This window comes from Pleurodeles waltl, chromosome 7 (genome assembly GCF_031143425.1).
Source record: "Pleurodeles waltl isolate 20211129_DDA chromosome 7, aPleWal1.hap1.20221129, whole genome shotgun sequence".
NCBI lineage: Eukaryota > Metazoa > Chordata > Amphibia > Caudata > Salamandridae > Pleurodeles > Pleurodeles waltl.
In genome coordinates, this window is record NC_090446.1 from 873,779,667 (window position 1) to 873,797,876 (window position 18,210).

At 48.2% G+C, this 18,210-nt stretch overlaps 1 protein-coding gene across 5 annotated transcripts in view; it reads right to left on the bottom strand.

Annotated features, from left to right (window-relative positions):
* The window catches only part of ARAP3 (ArfGAP with RhoGAP domain, ankyrin repeat and PH domain 3), a 632,921-nt gene that overhangs the window by 9,074 nt on the left and 605,637 nt on the right, over positions 1-18,210 (bottom strand). For all 5 annotated transcript variants that reach the window (XM_069199483.1, XM_069199484.1, XM_069199486.1 and 2 more), the window contains one exon: positions 18,006-18,143. In XM_069199483.1, the coding sequence (XP_069055584.1) occupies positions 18,006-18,143 (138 nt within the window). The remainder of the gene's footprint in view (positions 1-18,005; positions 18,144-18,210) is intronic.

Consider the following 18,210-nt stretch of genomic DNA (forward strand, 5'->3'; position numbering starts at 1 on the left):
AAAGTCAGAGTCACTTCAGCTCAGGTTGCCTTAGGGGCTGTCCTGACTGGTCAGTGACTCCTCCTTGTTTTTCTCATTATCTCCTCCGGCCTTGCCGCCAAAAGTGGGGCCGTGGCCGGAGGGGGCGGGCAACTCCACTAGCTGGAATGCCCTGTGGTGCTGTAACAAAGGGGGTGAGCCTTTGAGGCTCACCGCCAGGTGTTACAGCTCCTGCAAGGGGGAGGTGATAAGCGTCTCCACCCAGTGCAGGCTTTGTTACTAGTCACAGAGTGACAAAGGCACTCTCCCCGTGTGGCCAGCAACATTTCTCGAGTGTGGTAGGCTGCTAAAACCAGTCAGCCTACACGGGTAGTTGGTTAAGGTTTTAGGGGGCACCTCTAAGGTGCCCTCTGGGGTGTATGTTACAATAAAATGTACACTGGCATCAGTGTGCATTTATTGTGCTGAAAAGTTTGATACCAAACTTCCCAGTTTTCAGTGTAGCCATTATGGTGCTGTGGAGTTCGTGTGTGACAGACTCCCAGACCATATACTCTTATGGCTACCCTGCACTTACAATGTGTAAAGTTTTGCTTAGACACTGTAGGGGCACAGTGCTCATGCACTTGTGCCCTCACCTATGGTATAGTGCACCCTGCCTTAGGTCTGTAAGGCCTGCTAGAGGGGTGACTTATCTATACTGCATAGGCAGTGTGAGGTTGGCATGGCACCCTGAGGGGAGTGCCATGTCGACTTACTCGTTTTGTCCTCACCAGCACACACAAGCTGGCAAGCAGTGTGTCTGTGCTGAGTGAGGGGTCCCCAGGGTGGCATAAGACATGCTGCATCCCTTAGAGACCTTCCCTGGCATCAGGGCCCTTGGTACCAGGGGTAACAGTTACAAGAGACTTACCTGGATGCCAGGGTGTACCAATTGTGAAAACAAAAGTACAGGTTAGGGAAAGAACACTGGTGCTGGGGCCTGATTAGCAGGCCTCAGCACACTTTCAATTCAAAACTTAGCATCAGCAAAGGCAGAAAGTCAGGGGGTAACCATGCCAAGGAGGCATTTCCTTACAGTAGTGCAAAAAACAAAATCACAACGAACTGCAGGCACTTGTGTTCTTTTGTTTGTGGTTCATTTTGACCATGAATGAGATATTCAAGGCAAACTTCTTACTGCAAATGGCGTGAAATAACGCAACCTGGCATAAAGGCATAATTTCAGAGATTTTGCGAAATTCCAGAAGTTACACTATTTACACTGTCGTAACTAAAAAGTTTGCCTAGCTCAAATAACAACAGGTGATTTAAGTAATGTAGGAAGATGGCTTTCTATAGAGTGTACCAAAATGAGGTGCATTGTGCAGACTCCAGGTATATCCCATTAGTGTACAGGGCTTGCTTTAACAATCCCAAGGCACTTTATTTGTGCTAGTGTGGTCGAGCAGCCTTATCAAAGGGGAGTGTTGGGCATTTGTTGCACACACAGAGTCAACAAAAGAGACTGACACTCAATAAGGAAATCAACTACCAATTTAGAAAAATAACAGACTTTTATATTAGTTTGGACACAAAAATCTTCAGGATCAGGTATGTACTTTACAAGTTAGTGGTTTTTAGAAACACAGAAAATACAGCTGTCAGATTTGAGGCATGAGCCTCAAACGTGGTTATGTTATTCTATAGAAGAAACATACATTGCATACGGTCTCTTGCAAATGACTTACAGAACGTTTCTTCTGAAATTACGGTAAGAAGGGGCCAAGGTCCCAGAAACCACCATCAGTTCAGGTTTACCTGCCCTGGTGTGTCCAAGTGCAAAGGTGATTCAAGCAATGGTAGCCTCGGGCACTACATGCTAAAGTCAATGGGAAGTACTTGTAGGAAAAAGACTGCAAGTGGGAACTGGGAGACCAGTACATCAGGACCCTGAGTCTCAGGACTTGGGATGGGGGTTTGGGTGCATAGGCATTTTATCTGGCAGGATGGCGAGTTTGAGGCTTCCACTGTTCTTGGTTCACCTGCAGAAGAGGTGAAAGAAACACAGCAAGATGACTTCTGGCATGGAGCTAAACTCTCTTGAAGTCCTTCGATATGCAGGTAAGTTTTGGCAGTGGTGGGGGTCTGGGTGAAGACAAACAAGCCTTGGTACTTGCAACTGGCTTGGGTACTCTGGGTATTGGCAGGCTCGGCATCTCTAAGACTGGATGGGTCGATGGGGCTGACCTCCTGGTCACTCAGTAGTCTCTTCCTGGTGAGATGCTCCCAAGGTGGACCCGATTGTCAGCAAATTGGTGGACAGGGCAGTTGCACCAGGTGCCTGCTGGAACTTGGAACTGGCTCCTCCACTCCAAGGGAGATGCTGGCTGGTTGGCAAAGTGCTGGCAGTCCTCCAAGGCTCTGGGCAGATGCACAGCTGCTGGACAAGCTGGGTCTTTGAAACTGTAGGCACAGGAGCAGGCGTGCAGGGTTTGCACCAAGTCCACAGCTAATCCACAGTTCTTGTGTCTTCAGCTCTTATTTGTCCATAATCATCCTGTAGTCAGGTGAATATGAGTTCCTGGTGCCAGGGAGCCACCTAAATAATGAATTTAGGGGCATTAAAAGAAGTGAAGGCAAGTAGCCAGTGGGTTACCTACCCTATATAAAGAGGTCATATAGGACCCCTATATGACCACTTCCTGTGGGGAGACGGCGTACCCTGTCCCAGAGTTCCTAATTCCACCAAAAACAAGATAGTGGAACCCCTATTTCGTGGAGCACATTAGAAAGCCCACCTTAGGGGTGTGACTAGCCTGGAGGTGCAACATCCTACTGCATAGATAATGTCCAGCTTGTCCTGGTGCCAAATGGGCCTAAGGGTAGGGGATGGCATTGCCCTGGTCTGGGGGATGCCGGCGTCAAAGATCAAAGGGTGGCAAAGCCTTTGATGCCTCCAGCCCAGATATGCTGATTTACTAGCATCCTGTTGACGGAGGTGATAACACCTTCTTCCAGAGAAGGCATTGTTTCTGGCCTCTGAGAGAGTGGCTCTCATCTCCTGAGGGTCAGAAACTTGTCTGTGGTGGCAGGCTGGTCGATACCAGTTCAGCCAGCATACTAGAAGGCTAAAAGGTTTCAGGGGGCACCTCTAAGGTGCATTGTTGGTGCATGTCATAATAAATCCATTATTTTGCGTTTATTAAGATGAGGTGTTTTATACCAAACACTACAGGTTTCAGTGAAGCCATTATGTGGTTGGGTAACTTGTAATGACCAGCGCCCTGAACATACCTAAAAATAACTTCTCTGTTCACTTGCAATATCTAGGAATTGAACTAGATATCACAGGGGAATATCTGCTCTGGCATATATGTCCTCACATAAAATATAATGCACCCTGACTTAGGGCTCTAAAGCCTGCTGTAGGGGTGTCACATATTTTAAATGCAGTGACTTTGGCATAGCACACAATGAGTGTGCCATGTTGTGTTTTCTCACATGGTTTACACAATGTCATGCAGCCTGCAACAGCAGACTGTATTCACTTTGTAGGGAGGTCTCTTAGGGTGGCATAATACATGCAAACCCCTAGAGGACCCTCTTTAGTACCCACACCCTAGGTACCAGGGGTACCATCTACTAGGGCCTTATGGGGTTGCTAACATGTGTGCCACCTGTACACAATTAGAACATTTTATCTTGTTTTTAGGGAAAGAGCACTGATATTGGAGACCTGGTTAGCAGGGACCCAGTGCACCTTCAGTCAAAGAACCTCAGCGCCAGTGGCAAAATGTCAGGGTGACGATGTCAAAAAGAGCACTTTTCTATAAGTACAGCTGGTCCAGCAAATACAAAAGGCAGAAAGGGCCAACAAATAAACTTGAGTTCCCAGTGCAAGGCCTTGCACTGGCCACTGGATCACTCCCCATACGTACAGTGACACCCAGCTGTCCCCGTGTCCTCCCTTCCCCGCCCTCGCTGATCCGTGCTCCCTGCTGGCCATCCCTGGTGTCTAGTGGTAAGAGCCTACTTCGTAATCTATGTGTTTACCTTCTCTTGCCTGTGAGTGCAGTGTTTACCCTATCCTGTCTACTTACCTTGTCTTGTCTGTATTTACTGTCTTTCCTTGTTGACCGTTCTTTCACTCTTTCTGCCGCTCCGTGTCTTGCCCTGTTTACCTTTCTTTCACTTTTCTACTGCTCCGTGTCTTGCCCTCTTTACCGTTCTTTCACTCTTTTTCTGCCGCTCCGTGTCTTACCCTCTTTACCGTTCTTTCACTCTTTTTCTGCCGCTCCGTGTATTGCCCTCTTTACCGTTCTTTCACTCTTTTTCTGCCACTCTGTGTCTTGCCTTGTTGACCGTCCTTTCACTCTTTTTCTGCCCCTCCGTGTCTTGCCCTCTTTACTGTTCTTTCACTCTTTTTCTGCCACTCTGTCTTGCCCTCTTTACCGTTCTTTCACTCTTTTTCTGCCACTCCGTGTCTTGCCCTCTTTACCGTTCTTTCACTCTTTTTCTGCCGCTCCGTGTCTTGCCCTCTTTACCGTTATTTCACTCTTTCTCTACCGCTCCGTGTCTTGCCTTGTTGACCGTTCTTTCACTCTTTCTGCCGCTCCGTGTCTTGCCCTGTTGACCTTTCTTTCTCTTTTCTACCGCTCCGTGTCTTGCCCTCTTTACCGTTCTTTCACTTTTTTTTTCTGCCGCTCCATGTCTTGCCTTGTTGACCGTTCTTTCACTCTTTCTGCCGCTCCATGTCTTGCCCTGTTGACCTTTCTTTCACTTTTCTACAGCTCCGTGTCTTGCCCTCTTTACCGTTCTTTCACTCTTTTTCTGCTGCTCCGTGTCTTGCCTTGTTGACTGTTCTTTCACTCTTTCTGCTGCTCCGTGTCTTGCCCTCTTTACCGTTCTTTCACTCTTTTTCTGTCGCTCCATGTCTTGCCTTGATGACCGTTCTTTCACTCTTTTTCTGCTGCTCCTTGTCTTGCCTTGTTGACTGTTCTTTCACTCTTTCTGCTGCTCCGTGTCTTGCCCTCTTTACCGTTCTTTCACTCTTTCTAACGCTCCGCCTGACCCCTTGCCCCCCCCAGCGCCTCAGCTCCCCCGAGCTGTTTCCCTTTCTCGCCGCTGCATCCCTGCATTCGTTCACGCCTCCGCCCCCAGCTGCTCCTCCCTCCCGCCTCCCCTTCTTAATGGCGGTCGCGTGCAGCGGGCGTGCCGCTGGCGCCCCAGAGGCACGCCCGTCTGTGTCCGTCCGTGCCTGGACCACACCCAGCGCCAACCGCCGGGTCCACAGAACCCCGCACCACCAGACGCCACTATACTGCCAGCAACCTCAACGCCCTCAACCCTGCCCGCTCTGCAGCATGCTTCCAGTCCTCACCGAGGAACACCCATGGACCCTTCTCCTGCCACAACTGCAGATTCACCTGCAACAGAACCACCAAACCTCCAAAGACCAGAACCAACCACCTCAACTGCATACTCCTTAACACCCGCTCCGCACGCAAACACGCTATCGAGCTCTGGGACTTGCTCGACACATCTGCCCCGGACGTAGCCTTCCTTACCGAAACCTGGTGGAACGACTCCTCGGCGCCCGACATCGCCATAGCCATCCCGGAGGGCTACAAGGTCACCCGCAGGGATCGCACAAACGAAATCAGAGGAGGAATAGCCATCGCCCACAAGTCCACCCTCAAGGTCCACACCCACACGGACAACACCCTCAAGACCGCCGAACATCTGCACTTCCAAATACACACCGACCCCAACACCACCCTCAGAGGAACACTCATCTACTTACCCCCTGGACCACGGGCACCTTTCAGCGACTCCATCTTAGACCTCGCCAGCACCCACGCACTCGCCTCTACGGACTACATCCTCCTCGGGGACCTTAACTTCCACCTCAAGAACATCAACAACTCCTCCACCCTGATGGACAACCTCGCCCTCAGACAACTCGTCACCACACCCACCCACGCAGCCGGTCACACGCTTGACCCCATCTTCTCCACAAGCGCCCACGTCACCTTCAACCACACCACTGAACTCCACTGGACCGACCACCACTGCATCCATTTCACCTTCCAGAAACAGGCCAAGCACCACCGCACCCTACAGCCACCCCGCCGCCACTGGAGCAAAGTCACCAAAGACCAGCTAACCGGTGCCCTCGCCCAGAACCCGCCTACCGACCCCACCGACACAGACACCGCCGCCCACAATCTCAGACATTGGATCAACGACTGCGCCAACTCCCTCGCACCACTCAAGAAGACCACCAACAACCAAGCCACCAAGAAAGCCACCTGGTTCACCGAAGAACTCCAGACCTCCATGGCAACTGCCGGAAACTCAAGAACAAATGGCTCACCGAACACACACCTGACAGCCTCGCAGCCCACAAGGACGCCACCCGCATACACCACCAACTAATCAGACTAGCCAAGAGATCCTCCTTCAAAGACCACTTAGACAACAACGCACACGACAGCAAAGAGCTCTTCAGCATCGTGAAAGAACTCTCCAACCCCAGCGCCAACGTCAACGACATTCCTCCCTTTCAAGAGCTCTGCGACTCACTGGCCACCTTCTTCCACCGAAAGATCACCGACATCCATTCAACACCACAGCCGCCCCCACCACGCCAGACACCACCCCCGCAAACACCACCCACACCAGCCGCCTGACCTCCTGGGCCAACGTCAGCATCTCTGAGACACGCACGTTCATGAACTACATCCACTCCGCATCACCATCAGACCCCATGCCCTCACCACGTGTACAACAAAGCCGACGCAGCCATCGCTCTCCAACTACGGAAGATCATCAACATCTTCTTCAAAACAGCAACATTCCCGGAAAGCTGGAAACACGCCGAAATCAATGCCCTCCTTAAGAAGCCCAAAGCAGACCCCCAGGACCTCAAGAACTTCCGACCCATCTCCCTACTCCCTTTACCGGCAAAGGTCATAGAGAAAATCGTCAACACACAACTGACTCCCCACCTCGAAGACAACGACATCCTGGACCCCTCCCAGTCTGGCTTCAGACAAAACCACACCCCCGAGACCGCTCTCCTCGCCGCTACAGACGACATCAGACGCCAAATGGACAGCGGCAAAACATCAGCCCTCATCCTCCTGGACCTTTCAGCCGCCTTCGACACAGTATGCCATCGCACTCTAAGAACACGCCTCCTCGAAATCGGAATACAAGAGAAAGCCCTTGAATGGACCACATCTGGAACCCAGAGAGTCTGCCTCCCCCCCTTCCGTTCCAAAGCCACCAACATCATCTGCGGCGTACCCCAGGGCTCATCCCTCAGCCCAACATTATTCAACATCTACATGGCCCCCCACGCACAAGTAGCCCGCCAACACGACCTCAACATCATCTCCTATGCCGACGACACCCAGCTCATCCTCTTCCTCACCAAGGACCCACAAACCGCCAAAACCAACCTCCACGAGGGAATGAAGGCCGTCGCCGAATGGATGAGGAACAGCCGTCTGAAACTGAACTCGGACAAAACGGAAGTCCTCATCCTCGGACCCAACCCCTCCGCCTGGGAAACTCTTGGTGGCCAACATCTCTAAGAACCCCACCAACACCGACCGAACACGTACGCAATCTGGGCTTCATCCTCGCCTCCTCCCTCTCCATGTCAAAACAGGTCAACGCAGTCTCCTCCTCCTGATACAACACCCTACGCATGCTCCGCAGGATCTACAAGTGGATCCCAACAGAAACTAGGAAAACAGTGACACAGGCCATCGTCAGCAGCAGGCTGGACTACGGCAACGCACTCCACACAGGCATCCCGGCCAAACACCTACGACGCCTCCAACACATCCAAAACGCCTCCGCCCGACTGATCCTCAACATACCTCGCCGCAGCCACATCACACCCCACTTGAGAGACCTTCACTGGCTCCCAGTTGACAAGAGGATCACATTCAAGCTCCTTACCCACGCACACAAAGCCCTCCACAACACCAGCCCTGCCTACCTTAACAACCGACTCAGCTTCTACACCCCCACCCAACAGCTCCACTCCGCAAACCTTGCCCTTGCCGTCCCCCCCCCGCATCCATCGAAAGACATCCGGCGGCAGATCCTTCTCGCACCTCGCCGCCAAGACATGAAACACTCTCCCTACCAACCTACGTCAGACCCAGGACCTACTCTCCTTCAGAAGACTCCTCAAGACCTAGCTCTTTGACCAGTAGCAGCTACCCCCCCAACCCCCCAGTGCCTTGAAACCCTAACGGGTATGTAGTGCGCATTATAAATGTACTGATTGATTGATTGATTGATTGCTGGGACAAGTACAAAACAAAATGCAATTTATCTGACAGTTTGGTTTGTAAGGGGTCTGTGTTGCTGATTCAATACCATGCCAACAATTTGTCCCAGCCTGGACACAAGGATGACATCCACAACCTCAGTTGGCAAACAAAACACACTTATCTGCAGTGCTCAGTCTTCACGTAGAGGTGTAGAATGTGCAGGTTCGAGTGTAGAACTCTGCTTTGCTGCAGCAACAGAAGATCCTCCTGCAGCAGTAACTTGATCAGAAGACAAATGCTCATTCCCAACATTTCTGGCTCAATATGGAGCCAAAACAAAGACTTGGACCCAGCTGTTTCTGATCGTCTTCAGAGCTCAGGGATGGAGAGGCAGTGAAGGAAAGGCATTTAGGAGTCCCATGCTCCACTCTAACCCGAATGTGACCCCCTAAAGAAAGAAATCTGTGGAATTTCAATGTGTCTTGACACTGTATAATCGTAACAGTGGTTGAAAGATCCAGCCAATGTTATCCCCTCTGTCAGAAGATGTCCTACACCACCCTGGGGTGTAACCACCATTCCTGATACATTAGGCTCTGCTACCTGAGCTTGTCCAACCTGGTGGCCAAAGATCTCAGCAAATGATTCACAATCAGGGAAATGCCTGGCACTCCAGCCAGCTTTGGAGGAGAAATGCTGTGGACACATTGCCCAGGATCACACACCATCCTGCTTATTGCAGTACCCAATGGTGGTGGTGTTGTCTGGGGGAACCTGCTCCAGCCTTCCTTTGATGGATGTCAGGAAGGCTTTCAATGTCAAGAGAATGACCTGGAGGTCCAACAGATTTTTAGAGTCATGTTTCTACCAGGGCCCTCTGATCTCCTCCTCTCCCACATGATCATCCCAGCCCAGCAGGAACACAGCCATCACCACTGTCAACTCTGGGTAGGGAATGGACAGGGGCTTACTGCTGGTTGAGGTGCGGTCTAGGAATCACCACTGCAGGACTTGTGCAATCTCATCTAAAACTTGGATGACAGCCAACAGGTTTCCTTGGTGCTGGGGCCACTGTCCCTCAGATGTTACTGCAGAGCCCTCATGTGTCTTCTGGTGAAGTGGACAAGCTGGAGTATGAGGCCAAGAGGCCAAGATGTCACATAGACATTCTAATTGAGATCCAGGACTGAAAATGAAACATCAGGATCATAGCCCAAATGCCCGGGCCTCGTTGAGATGGAGTAAAGGTCCTGAACTGCACTGTGTCCAGAACAGATCTCATAAAAGGAAACCTCTGTGAAGGAGTGAAGTGTGACTACAGCTCATTGACCGAGAACTCCAAGGATACCAGAAGGTTTGCTGTTGTTTGGAGGTCATCTCTGACTGACTGTTGGGAGCCTGTTATCAACAGCCAGTCATTGAGGTAGTGAAACACTGGTATCTCTGACTTCCAAAGACGGGTAACAACCACCACCATCACTTTTGTGAACACCTGAGGGGCACTGGTAAGACCAAAGGGAAGAAGTACAAACTGAAAATGCACCTTGCCAACCCTGAACAGCAAGAAACATCTATAGGACTGAAAGACAGGCACATGAAAGTACGCATCCTCCAGGTCCAAGGTGACCATCCAGTTGCTCAGATCAAAGGCATACAGAACTTGGATCAAAATAAGCATTTTGAATTTGTCCTTCTGAAAGAAGGCAGAAGGCAAAGATCCAAAGTAGGATGAAGCCCTCTGTCCTCCTTTGGCATAAGAAAATAGCAGGAGTAGCAACCCTTCCCAGTTCCTAAAGTTGGCACCCTATTGATGGCTTCTTTGGCCAACAGAGCCAGCACCACTTGCACAAGATGGATAGGTGCTCCTTTAAAAGTCGCTCTGATATAGGACGGAGCTGAGGTGGCTCGAAAAGAATGGTAGGAAACAGCCCTGGTGGATGGTCTGGAGGATCCATCTTTTAGATATAATGGCCTGCCTCCCACCTGGTGGCTGTGTGCAGGGGTAGAGGACTGAGTGAAACAGTATCCCTGTTGACCTGCTCAACATCTGTTTATAGTCTTTGGAGGAGACATGGTTAACTTCTACACTTGAAAGAATTTTAAAAGAATTCAGCAACCAGCAAAAGGGAGCAGAGCTCTGGATCTACATACAAAGGTGCAGAAACAAAGGAACTGATGCCAACCCTCAGCGGTGGAGCTTAAATGCAGCTCTACTCCGTCACTTATGAGGTGGATCAAGGCCAACACTGAATCCCATGACACCACTTAGTGGTGTGCAGGAACACTGCTACGAAAACTTCCAGATCCAGAATCGTACCTGGGAAGTATTCTAACTTGAGAAATCTGCAGTTAGAAGTATCCACCAGAAAGAGGCTTACTTGTACAGCCTCAGGGACTGGCTTTGAAGGCATTAGAAAATCAGATTTAAGAAACTGTCAAATATCCAAAGGGGGAGTCAAGGATATTACAGAGAGGTGTGGATATGATCAACCAAGATTCACTGTTGTCTGGTTGTTTTTTTTTACCATGGATTTGACTCGGATGAAGAACCATCCTCTCAATATAGTGTAAAATTTGAATGGTATCCATTAGAACAGCCCAAAACAGTAAATCTACTAAAATGTCTGATCTGTTGATGGGTGGGCCTGTGACCATCATAAGTTGGCAAGAGAGCTTAACCACCTGCACAACTATTTGGATTTAACTTTCTATTCACAGGGACAGACCTTTTCAAGTTGAATAAAATGAATACCACTTCATTTTCTAAGTGTCAATTAACTGAGCATTATATTTATGGCTGATAGAAAAACATAATTCAGAGGATAAACGGGTGATGCAGACCATCTATTCATCCTCTGCTAAAACATATTTTGGCAATATGTTCATCCAGTGACAAGGTCTTGGAAGGCCCTGGAAAGGCTCCTTCTAAATCACTCCTCCATCTCTTTCAGTTACAAACTAAAGATACAGTTTAGTTTTCTTTTATGGATCATGGTTTTAGAATTGGTTCCCAGTTCTGTACTAATTTGCTTTGCTGTATGGGTCCACTGTGGATAAGGCTCAGATTCATGAAAACCTCTGTTCCATTTAGAGCCACGTTAAAAGCTTTAGGTCTGACTTTCTGTGGCCCATCCATTTTAGGCCTAGTTCTAGTCTGTTTGTTCACTTTTGAAATAGTTACTGGTGCAACTTCTTTGGGAGACCTTCATCCATGGGTTAAAGTATTTAGGAACCTCTCAGTGTGCAGGCCTTATCTCACAGCATTATTAAGTTAACACAATATAAAGTCTGCTGAGGACCACATACTGTTCATTTCAAGTATGAGAAAACCATACATTCACAGCAAGTGACTCTCTAATTTGCAAGAATACAGTTCACTGGACTTGTATTCATGTTAGAGCAAGCTATATTGCTTGACCATGTTGGCATGTGAATTTTGCATTGGTATGGGGAGTGTGTGCACCAAAACTGAACTGATATCAAGGAAAACGCTAAGCACAGCAGTTTATCCCATACAGTTTTGTTCTGTAAGATAGAGGATCTGTCTATCAAGAGAACATCTTATTTGGCTTGTGTATCTTCCTTTTACAGCACATGATGCAACGAATAAGAGAAAGTTATCGCTTCACTGAAATCATTCAAACGCAGATCATCAAAAGTAATATGAGTAATGTGGTGGACAACTCATATTTAAATCTAGACTCTGTTATTATAAAGATGTTACAAGAGCATTTGTTGAGTTTCAACATAGTTTGTAGTCAAGACCACTTCTTAGAAATTAGACGCATACAGAAGTGGGGCTTCTGTGGTTTACATTTGCACAAGTAACTGCACAAATGTGGTGGCATGTAAAAATAACTTATATTACCTATTGGTTCCACAGTGATGAAACATTTGCATATAAAGGATTTTAATAAGACTGAAAAGGAGGACATGAAAATTTGTGAACAAAGAATGGAAAAATATAGACACTAAAAAAGAAATGCTGAAACAAACATTTTACAACAATTACAAACCAATCAAGCCCTGACTTTACTAGAAAATGTTGTAACATACAAAAAATCGAATTAGATTGTATCCTTTATAGTTTTAATATTGTGATTCAAATATTGGTGACATTACATATGAAAATTTGATTAAAGATATGTTCTTTGGTGTTTGCGATTTGTAAACATATGGCCTGATTCAGGGTTTGACAGAGGAGAACTCTTTTCCCTAACCCCTGGTCAGACACACCTGTGTACCCATGATGTACCCATGATGTGGACACAGGAGACAGCATGCCTGTCAAAAACAAAATATTTAGACAGTCTGACCAAGTTAAGGAAAGCATCAAGGTGGAAGTCCACAAGATGCTGGAATTGGGAGTAATTGAGTACTCTGACAGCCCCTGGGCTAGCCCAGTGGTCTTAGTCCCCAAACCTCACACCAAAGAAGGAAAGAGAGAGATGAGGTTTTGTGTGGACTACAGAGGTCTCAACTCTGTCACCAAGACAGATGCTCATCCCATTCCTAGAGCTGATGAGCTCATAGACAAATTAGGGGCTGCCAAATTCTTAAGTACCTTTGACTGAACAGCATGGTACTGGCAAATCAAAATGGCCCCTGGAGCAAAAGAAAAGACAGCATTCTCCACACCTGATGGGCATTATCAGTTCACTGTTATGCCCTTTGGTTTAAAGAATGCCCCTGCCACCTTCCAAAGGTTGGTGAATCAAGTCCTTGCTGGGTTGGAATCCTTTAGTGCAGCTTATCTTGATGATATTGCTGTCTTCAGCTCCACCTGGCAGGATCACCTGGTCCACCTGAAGAAGGTTTTGAAGGCCCTGCAATCTGCAGGCCTCTCTATCAAGGCATCCAAATGCCAGATAGGGCAGGGGACTGTGGTTTACTTGGGACACCTTGTAGGTGGAGGCCAAGTTCAGCCACTCCAGCCTAAGATCCAGACTATTCTGGACTGGGCAGCTCCAAAAACCCAGACCCAAGTCAGGGCATTCCTTGGCTTGACTGGGTACTATAGGAGGTTTGTGAAGGGATATGGATCCATTGTGACAGCCCTCACAGAACTCACCTCCAAGAAAATGCCCAAGAAAGTAAACTGGACTGTAGAATGCCAACAGGCCTTTGACACCCTGAAGCAAGCTATGTGCACAGCACCAGTTCTAAAAGCTCCAGATTACTCCAAGCAATTCATTGTGCAAACAGATGCCTCTGAACATGGGATAGGGGCAGTTTTGTCCCAAACAAATGATGATGGCCTTGACCAGCCTGTTGCTTTCATTAGCAGGAGGTTACTCCCCAGGGAGCAGCGTTGGAGTGCCATTGAGAGGGAGGCCTTTGCTGTGGTTTGGTCCCTGAAGAAGTTGAGACCATACCTCTTTGGTACTCACTTCCTAGTTCAGACTGACCACAGACCTCTCAGATGGCTGATGCAAATGAAAGGTGAAAATCCAAAACTGTTGAGGTGGTCCATCTCCCTACAGGGAATGGACTTTGTAGTGGAACACAGACCTGGCACTGCCCATGCCAATGCAGATGGCCTTTCCAGGTTCTTCCACTTAGAAAATGAAGACTCTCTTGGGAAAGGTTAGTCTCATCCTCTTTCGTTTGGGGGGGGGGGGGTTGTGTAAGGAAATGCCTCCTTGGCATGGTTACCCCCTGACTTTTTGCCTTTGCTGATGCTATGTTTTGAATTGAAAGTGTGCTGAGGCCTGCTAACCAGGCCCCAGCACCAGTGTTCTTTCCCTAACCTGTACTTTTGATTCCACCATTGGCACACCCTGGCACCCAGATAAGTCCCTTGTAACTGGTACCCCTGGTACCAAGGGCCCTGATGCCAGGGAAGGTCTTTAAGGGCTGCAGCATGTATTATGCCACCCTAGAGACCCCTCACTCAGCACAGACACACTGCTTACCAGCTTGTGTGTGCTAGTGAGAACAAAATGAGTAAGTCGACATGGCACTCCCCTCAGGGTGCCATGCCAGCCTCTCACTGCCTATGCAGTATAGGTAAGACACCCCTCTAGCAGGCCTTACAGCCCTAAGGCAGGGTGCACTATACCATAGGTGAGGGCACCAGTGCATGAGCACTGTGCCCCTACAGTGTCTAAGCAAAACCTTAGACATTGTAAGTGCAGGGTAGCCATAAGAGTATATGGTCTGGGAGTCTGTCAAACACGAACTCCACAGCACCATAATGGCTACACTGAAAACTGGGAAGTTTGGTATCAAACTTCTCAGCACAATAAATGCACACTGATGCCAGTGTACATTTTATTGTAAAATACACCACAGAGGGCACCTTAGAGGTGCCCCCTGAAACCTAACCAGCTATCTGTGTAGGCTGACTGGTTCCAGCAGCCTGCCACACTAGAGACATGTTGCTGGCCCCATGGGGAGAGTGCCTTTGTCACTCTGAGGCCAGTAACAAAGCCTGCACTGGGTGGAGATGCTAACACCTCCCCCAGGCAGGAGCTGTGACACCTGGCGGTGAGCCTCAAAGGCTCACCCCTTTGTCACAGCACCGCAGGACACTCCAGCTGGTGGAGTTGCCCGCCCCCTCCGGCCCCGGCCCCCACTTTTGGCGGCAAGGCTGGAGAAAATAATGAGAATAACAAGGAGGAGTCACTGGCCAGTCAGGACAGCCCCTAAGGTGTCCTGAGCTGAGGTGACTCTAACTTTTAGAAATCCTCCATCTTGCAGATGGAGGATTCCCCCAATAGGATTAGGGATGTGACCCCCTACCCTTGGGAGGAGGCACAAAGAGGGTGTACCCACCCTCAGGGCTAGTAGCCATTGGCTACTAACCCCCCAGACCTAAACACGCCCTTAAATTTAGTATTTAAGGGCTTCCCTGAACCTAGAAAAACAGATTCCTGCAACTTACAAGAAGAAGAGGACTGCTGAGCTGAAAGACCCCTGCAGAAGAAGAAAAGACGACACCAACTGCTTTGGCCCCAGACCTACCGGCCTGTCTCCTGCCTTCTAAAGAAACCTGCTCCAGCGACGCTTTCCCCATGACCAGCGACCTCTGAATCCTCAGAGGACTGCCCTGCTTCAAGAAAGACAAGAAACTCCAGAGGACAGCGGCTCCAAAAAGACTGCAACTTTGTTACAGAGGAGCAGATTTAAAGACCCCTGCAAATCCCCGCAAGAAGCGTGAGACTTGCAACACTGCACCCGGTGACCCCGACTCGACTGGTGGAGAACAACCAACTCAGGGAGGACCCTCCGGCGACTCTACGACTGTGAGTAACCAAAGTTGTCCCCCCTGAGCCCCCACAGCGACGCCTGCAGAGGGAATCCCCAGGCTCCCCCTGACCGCGACTGTCTGAACTCCCTTTCCCGACGGCTGGAAAAGACCCTGCACCCGCAGCCCCCAGCCCCTAAAGAAACGGAACTTCTGTGCAGGAGTGACCCCTAGGAGGCCCTCTCCCTTGCCCAGGTGGAGGCTACCCCGAGGAGCCCCCCCCTTGCCTGCCTGCATCGCTGAAGAGACCCCTTGGGCTCCCATTGAAAACTGAAGGAAACCCGACGCGTGTTTACACACTGCACCCGGCCGCCCCCGCGCTGCTGAGGGTGTACTTTCTGTGCTACTTTGTGTCCCCCCCGGTGCCCTTTGAAAACATCTGTACAAATATTTATAATGGAACCCTTCTCATTAGTGCAGTCTGAGCTCATAATATTTCCTTAAAGCGCTCACCACAATAATAAAGACTTTGCATTAATAAACCATAAATTAAAGTTCAAACATCATTAACATATGGACACAAACATTAGTCTAACTGCAGACAATGCCCTTCCCTGTTCCATTATGTGGTACTGTAAACTGGTAGCCAAAGAGTTTGTGCTGCAGGGGGTTGGGCCTACGTGTTCTAAGGACAAAAAAGCTGTAATCCTTGACCCCAAACAATATATCCTGGCATCGGGTTATAGGAATTCCACATCCCTGCACTAGTGTAGGGCAACTCTACTGTGAAACATCTGCCAGGTTGTTACTACTACTTGAGACTGGACCTAAGTCTAAACGCTTTTTATTTATTAATCTAAGTGTGATGTCCTAAGTAGGGTTATGGTGGTATCTTAATTGGGTGAAGTAATCCAGGAGACATGATGTGAAGAGATTTAGTCATGGAGTTGCAACACTGTCTTCGTTGAGCTGATTCACCTGCACCATCCAATGGAAATATCTTTATGGTGCCTGTACTGACCTTTCCCAATCACCGAAAGACATGAGATCGTCTATCTTCATGGGGGTCCAGATCTATTGGCTTCTTGCCTGTGCATTCCACCAAATGTCAACATGAAAAGCCAGGCTGAGGCTCTTGCCAAAAAAAAACAGTTTTGAGTGGGAACCAGTGAGGTTTGTGGGTGCCTCACCCCATGTGTATCCCCTTAACAGAAACATCTTGTTGTGACTGACATACTCCTAAAGTTTACATAACACAGGAAATGTCTTAGATGGTGCTGTCTCACAGTTACACCTGCTCCTACAGAATAAACCAACTTAACTTCACTGAACTGCATTTCATTCTGCACCAGATTCAAGTAACTTGACCCTCTGTTACCACTGCCTCTAAACATTAGAACTCTAAGACCCTGCACTGCACAAGTAACAACTTCAATGGCAAGGGATCATAGTAGTTTGTGTAGTGGTATTCTGGGCTTATGTTTTTGGATTATTATTTTTTGGTTTAGGTGCTGAAAACTCATCAGCTGAGGCTTCCACCCACTGCATTGTATAACCACATCAGTACATGGAACTGGCCAACCAGCAGTGCATCTGCACATCTAGAACAAACGGAAATTCTATAGAGAAAATAACCATGCATAAAACAACACAAACTTCTCCAAGCTCCATGGGATTACAGTGGCAATAGGGTCAGTACTACAGAAAATCTAGTGTTTAGTGCATTTAAGGGAAGCAAACATTTGGGGTTGTATCTTGGATCCAGAGGGTGCAACTACCTTTCAGCTTTCTCTGTATATCAGTATATCCTTTGTATAGCTGCTCATGTTAAGTTATAGCACAGGCGGTAAATCAAAGTTATTACAATGTATATATTGTGCCATATTGCATGAGTTTCTAATGTATACTGCCACCTACAGTGAGTCCTGAGTGATCATCCTTGCAAGCAAGTGGGACTCAAGTACCCAAAGAGTGTGACTAGGTTATATGACTGGATTGTACTGGTGGCCTGGCACACCAGTGTTTATTACGACATTGCCCAGTTCCTTAGCAATGGATGCCAAGAAATTGTCTCATACAGATGTATGGCAAACACAGATTCCAGGATTTCAAATCTGGAATTACTATACCCAATGACAAACTCCATACAGAGAAGCAAGCAAATGCTGGAACATATATTGCCTCACACCTATATGGATAGTGCCTTTCCATTGGGGTACTCATACAGTTATACAGACATACAGTTCAATATAAGATGTACAAACACAATGTAACTTCCATGCAAAATCACACTCACTTATTAAGAAAGAATGTAGCTGATTACAAATTATCAGATGAAATTCTAAAGAGAGAGCAAACACTAGGAAACACAGGCAAAAAAAGACACGTTTCAGCATATTTGGTTGAAACTGTGATGTTCATATCTGTATGTATCCTCTCTGGTCAACCCAATATTGTTATCTCATTCACATAAATGCACACCAACGGTTAAAATCCACACCTCACCAATATATTCCCGCTGCTTTTCAAGTGACAACCTAGAAGGGCTAGGGGTGCCTTACCAGTGTCTGGTTGGCAGACAGCATGGTGGACTGGGTGTCATCTCCATGGATTGGAACCAGTGGCATTGTACCAAATTTCTGCTTGCTCAGGTCTGAAGAGGAGTGACGTCTCAGAACCACAGATTGGAGATCATCGTGCTGTGAAAAGAGTGGTTAAAAAGTAATCATGAAAAACGTTTTACATAAAAGAACTGGATGCTCTATT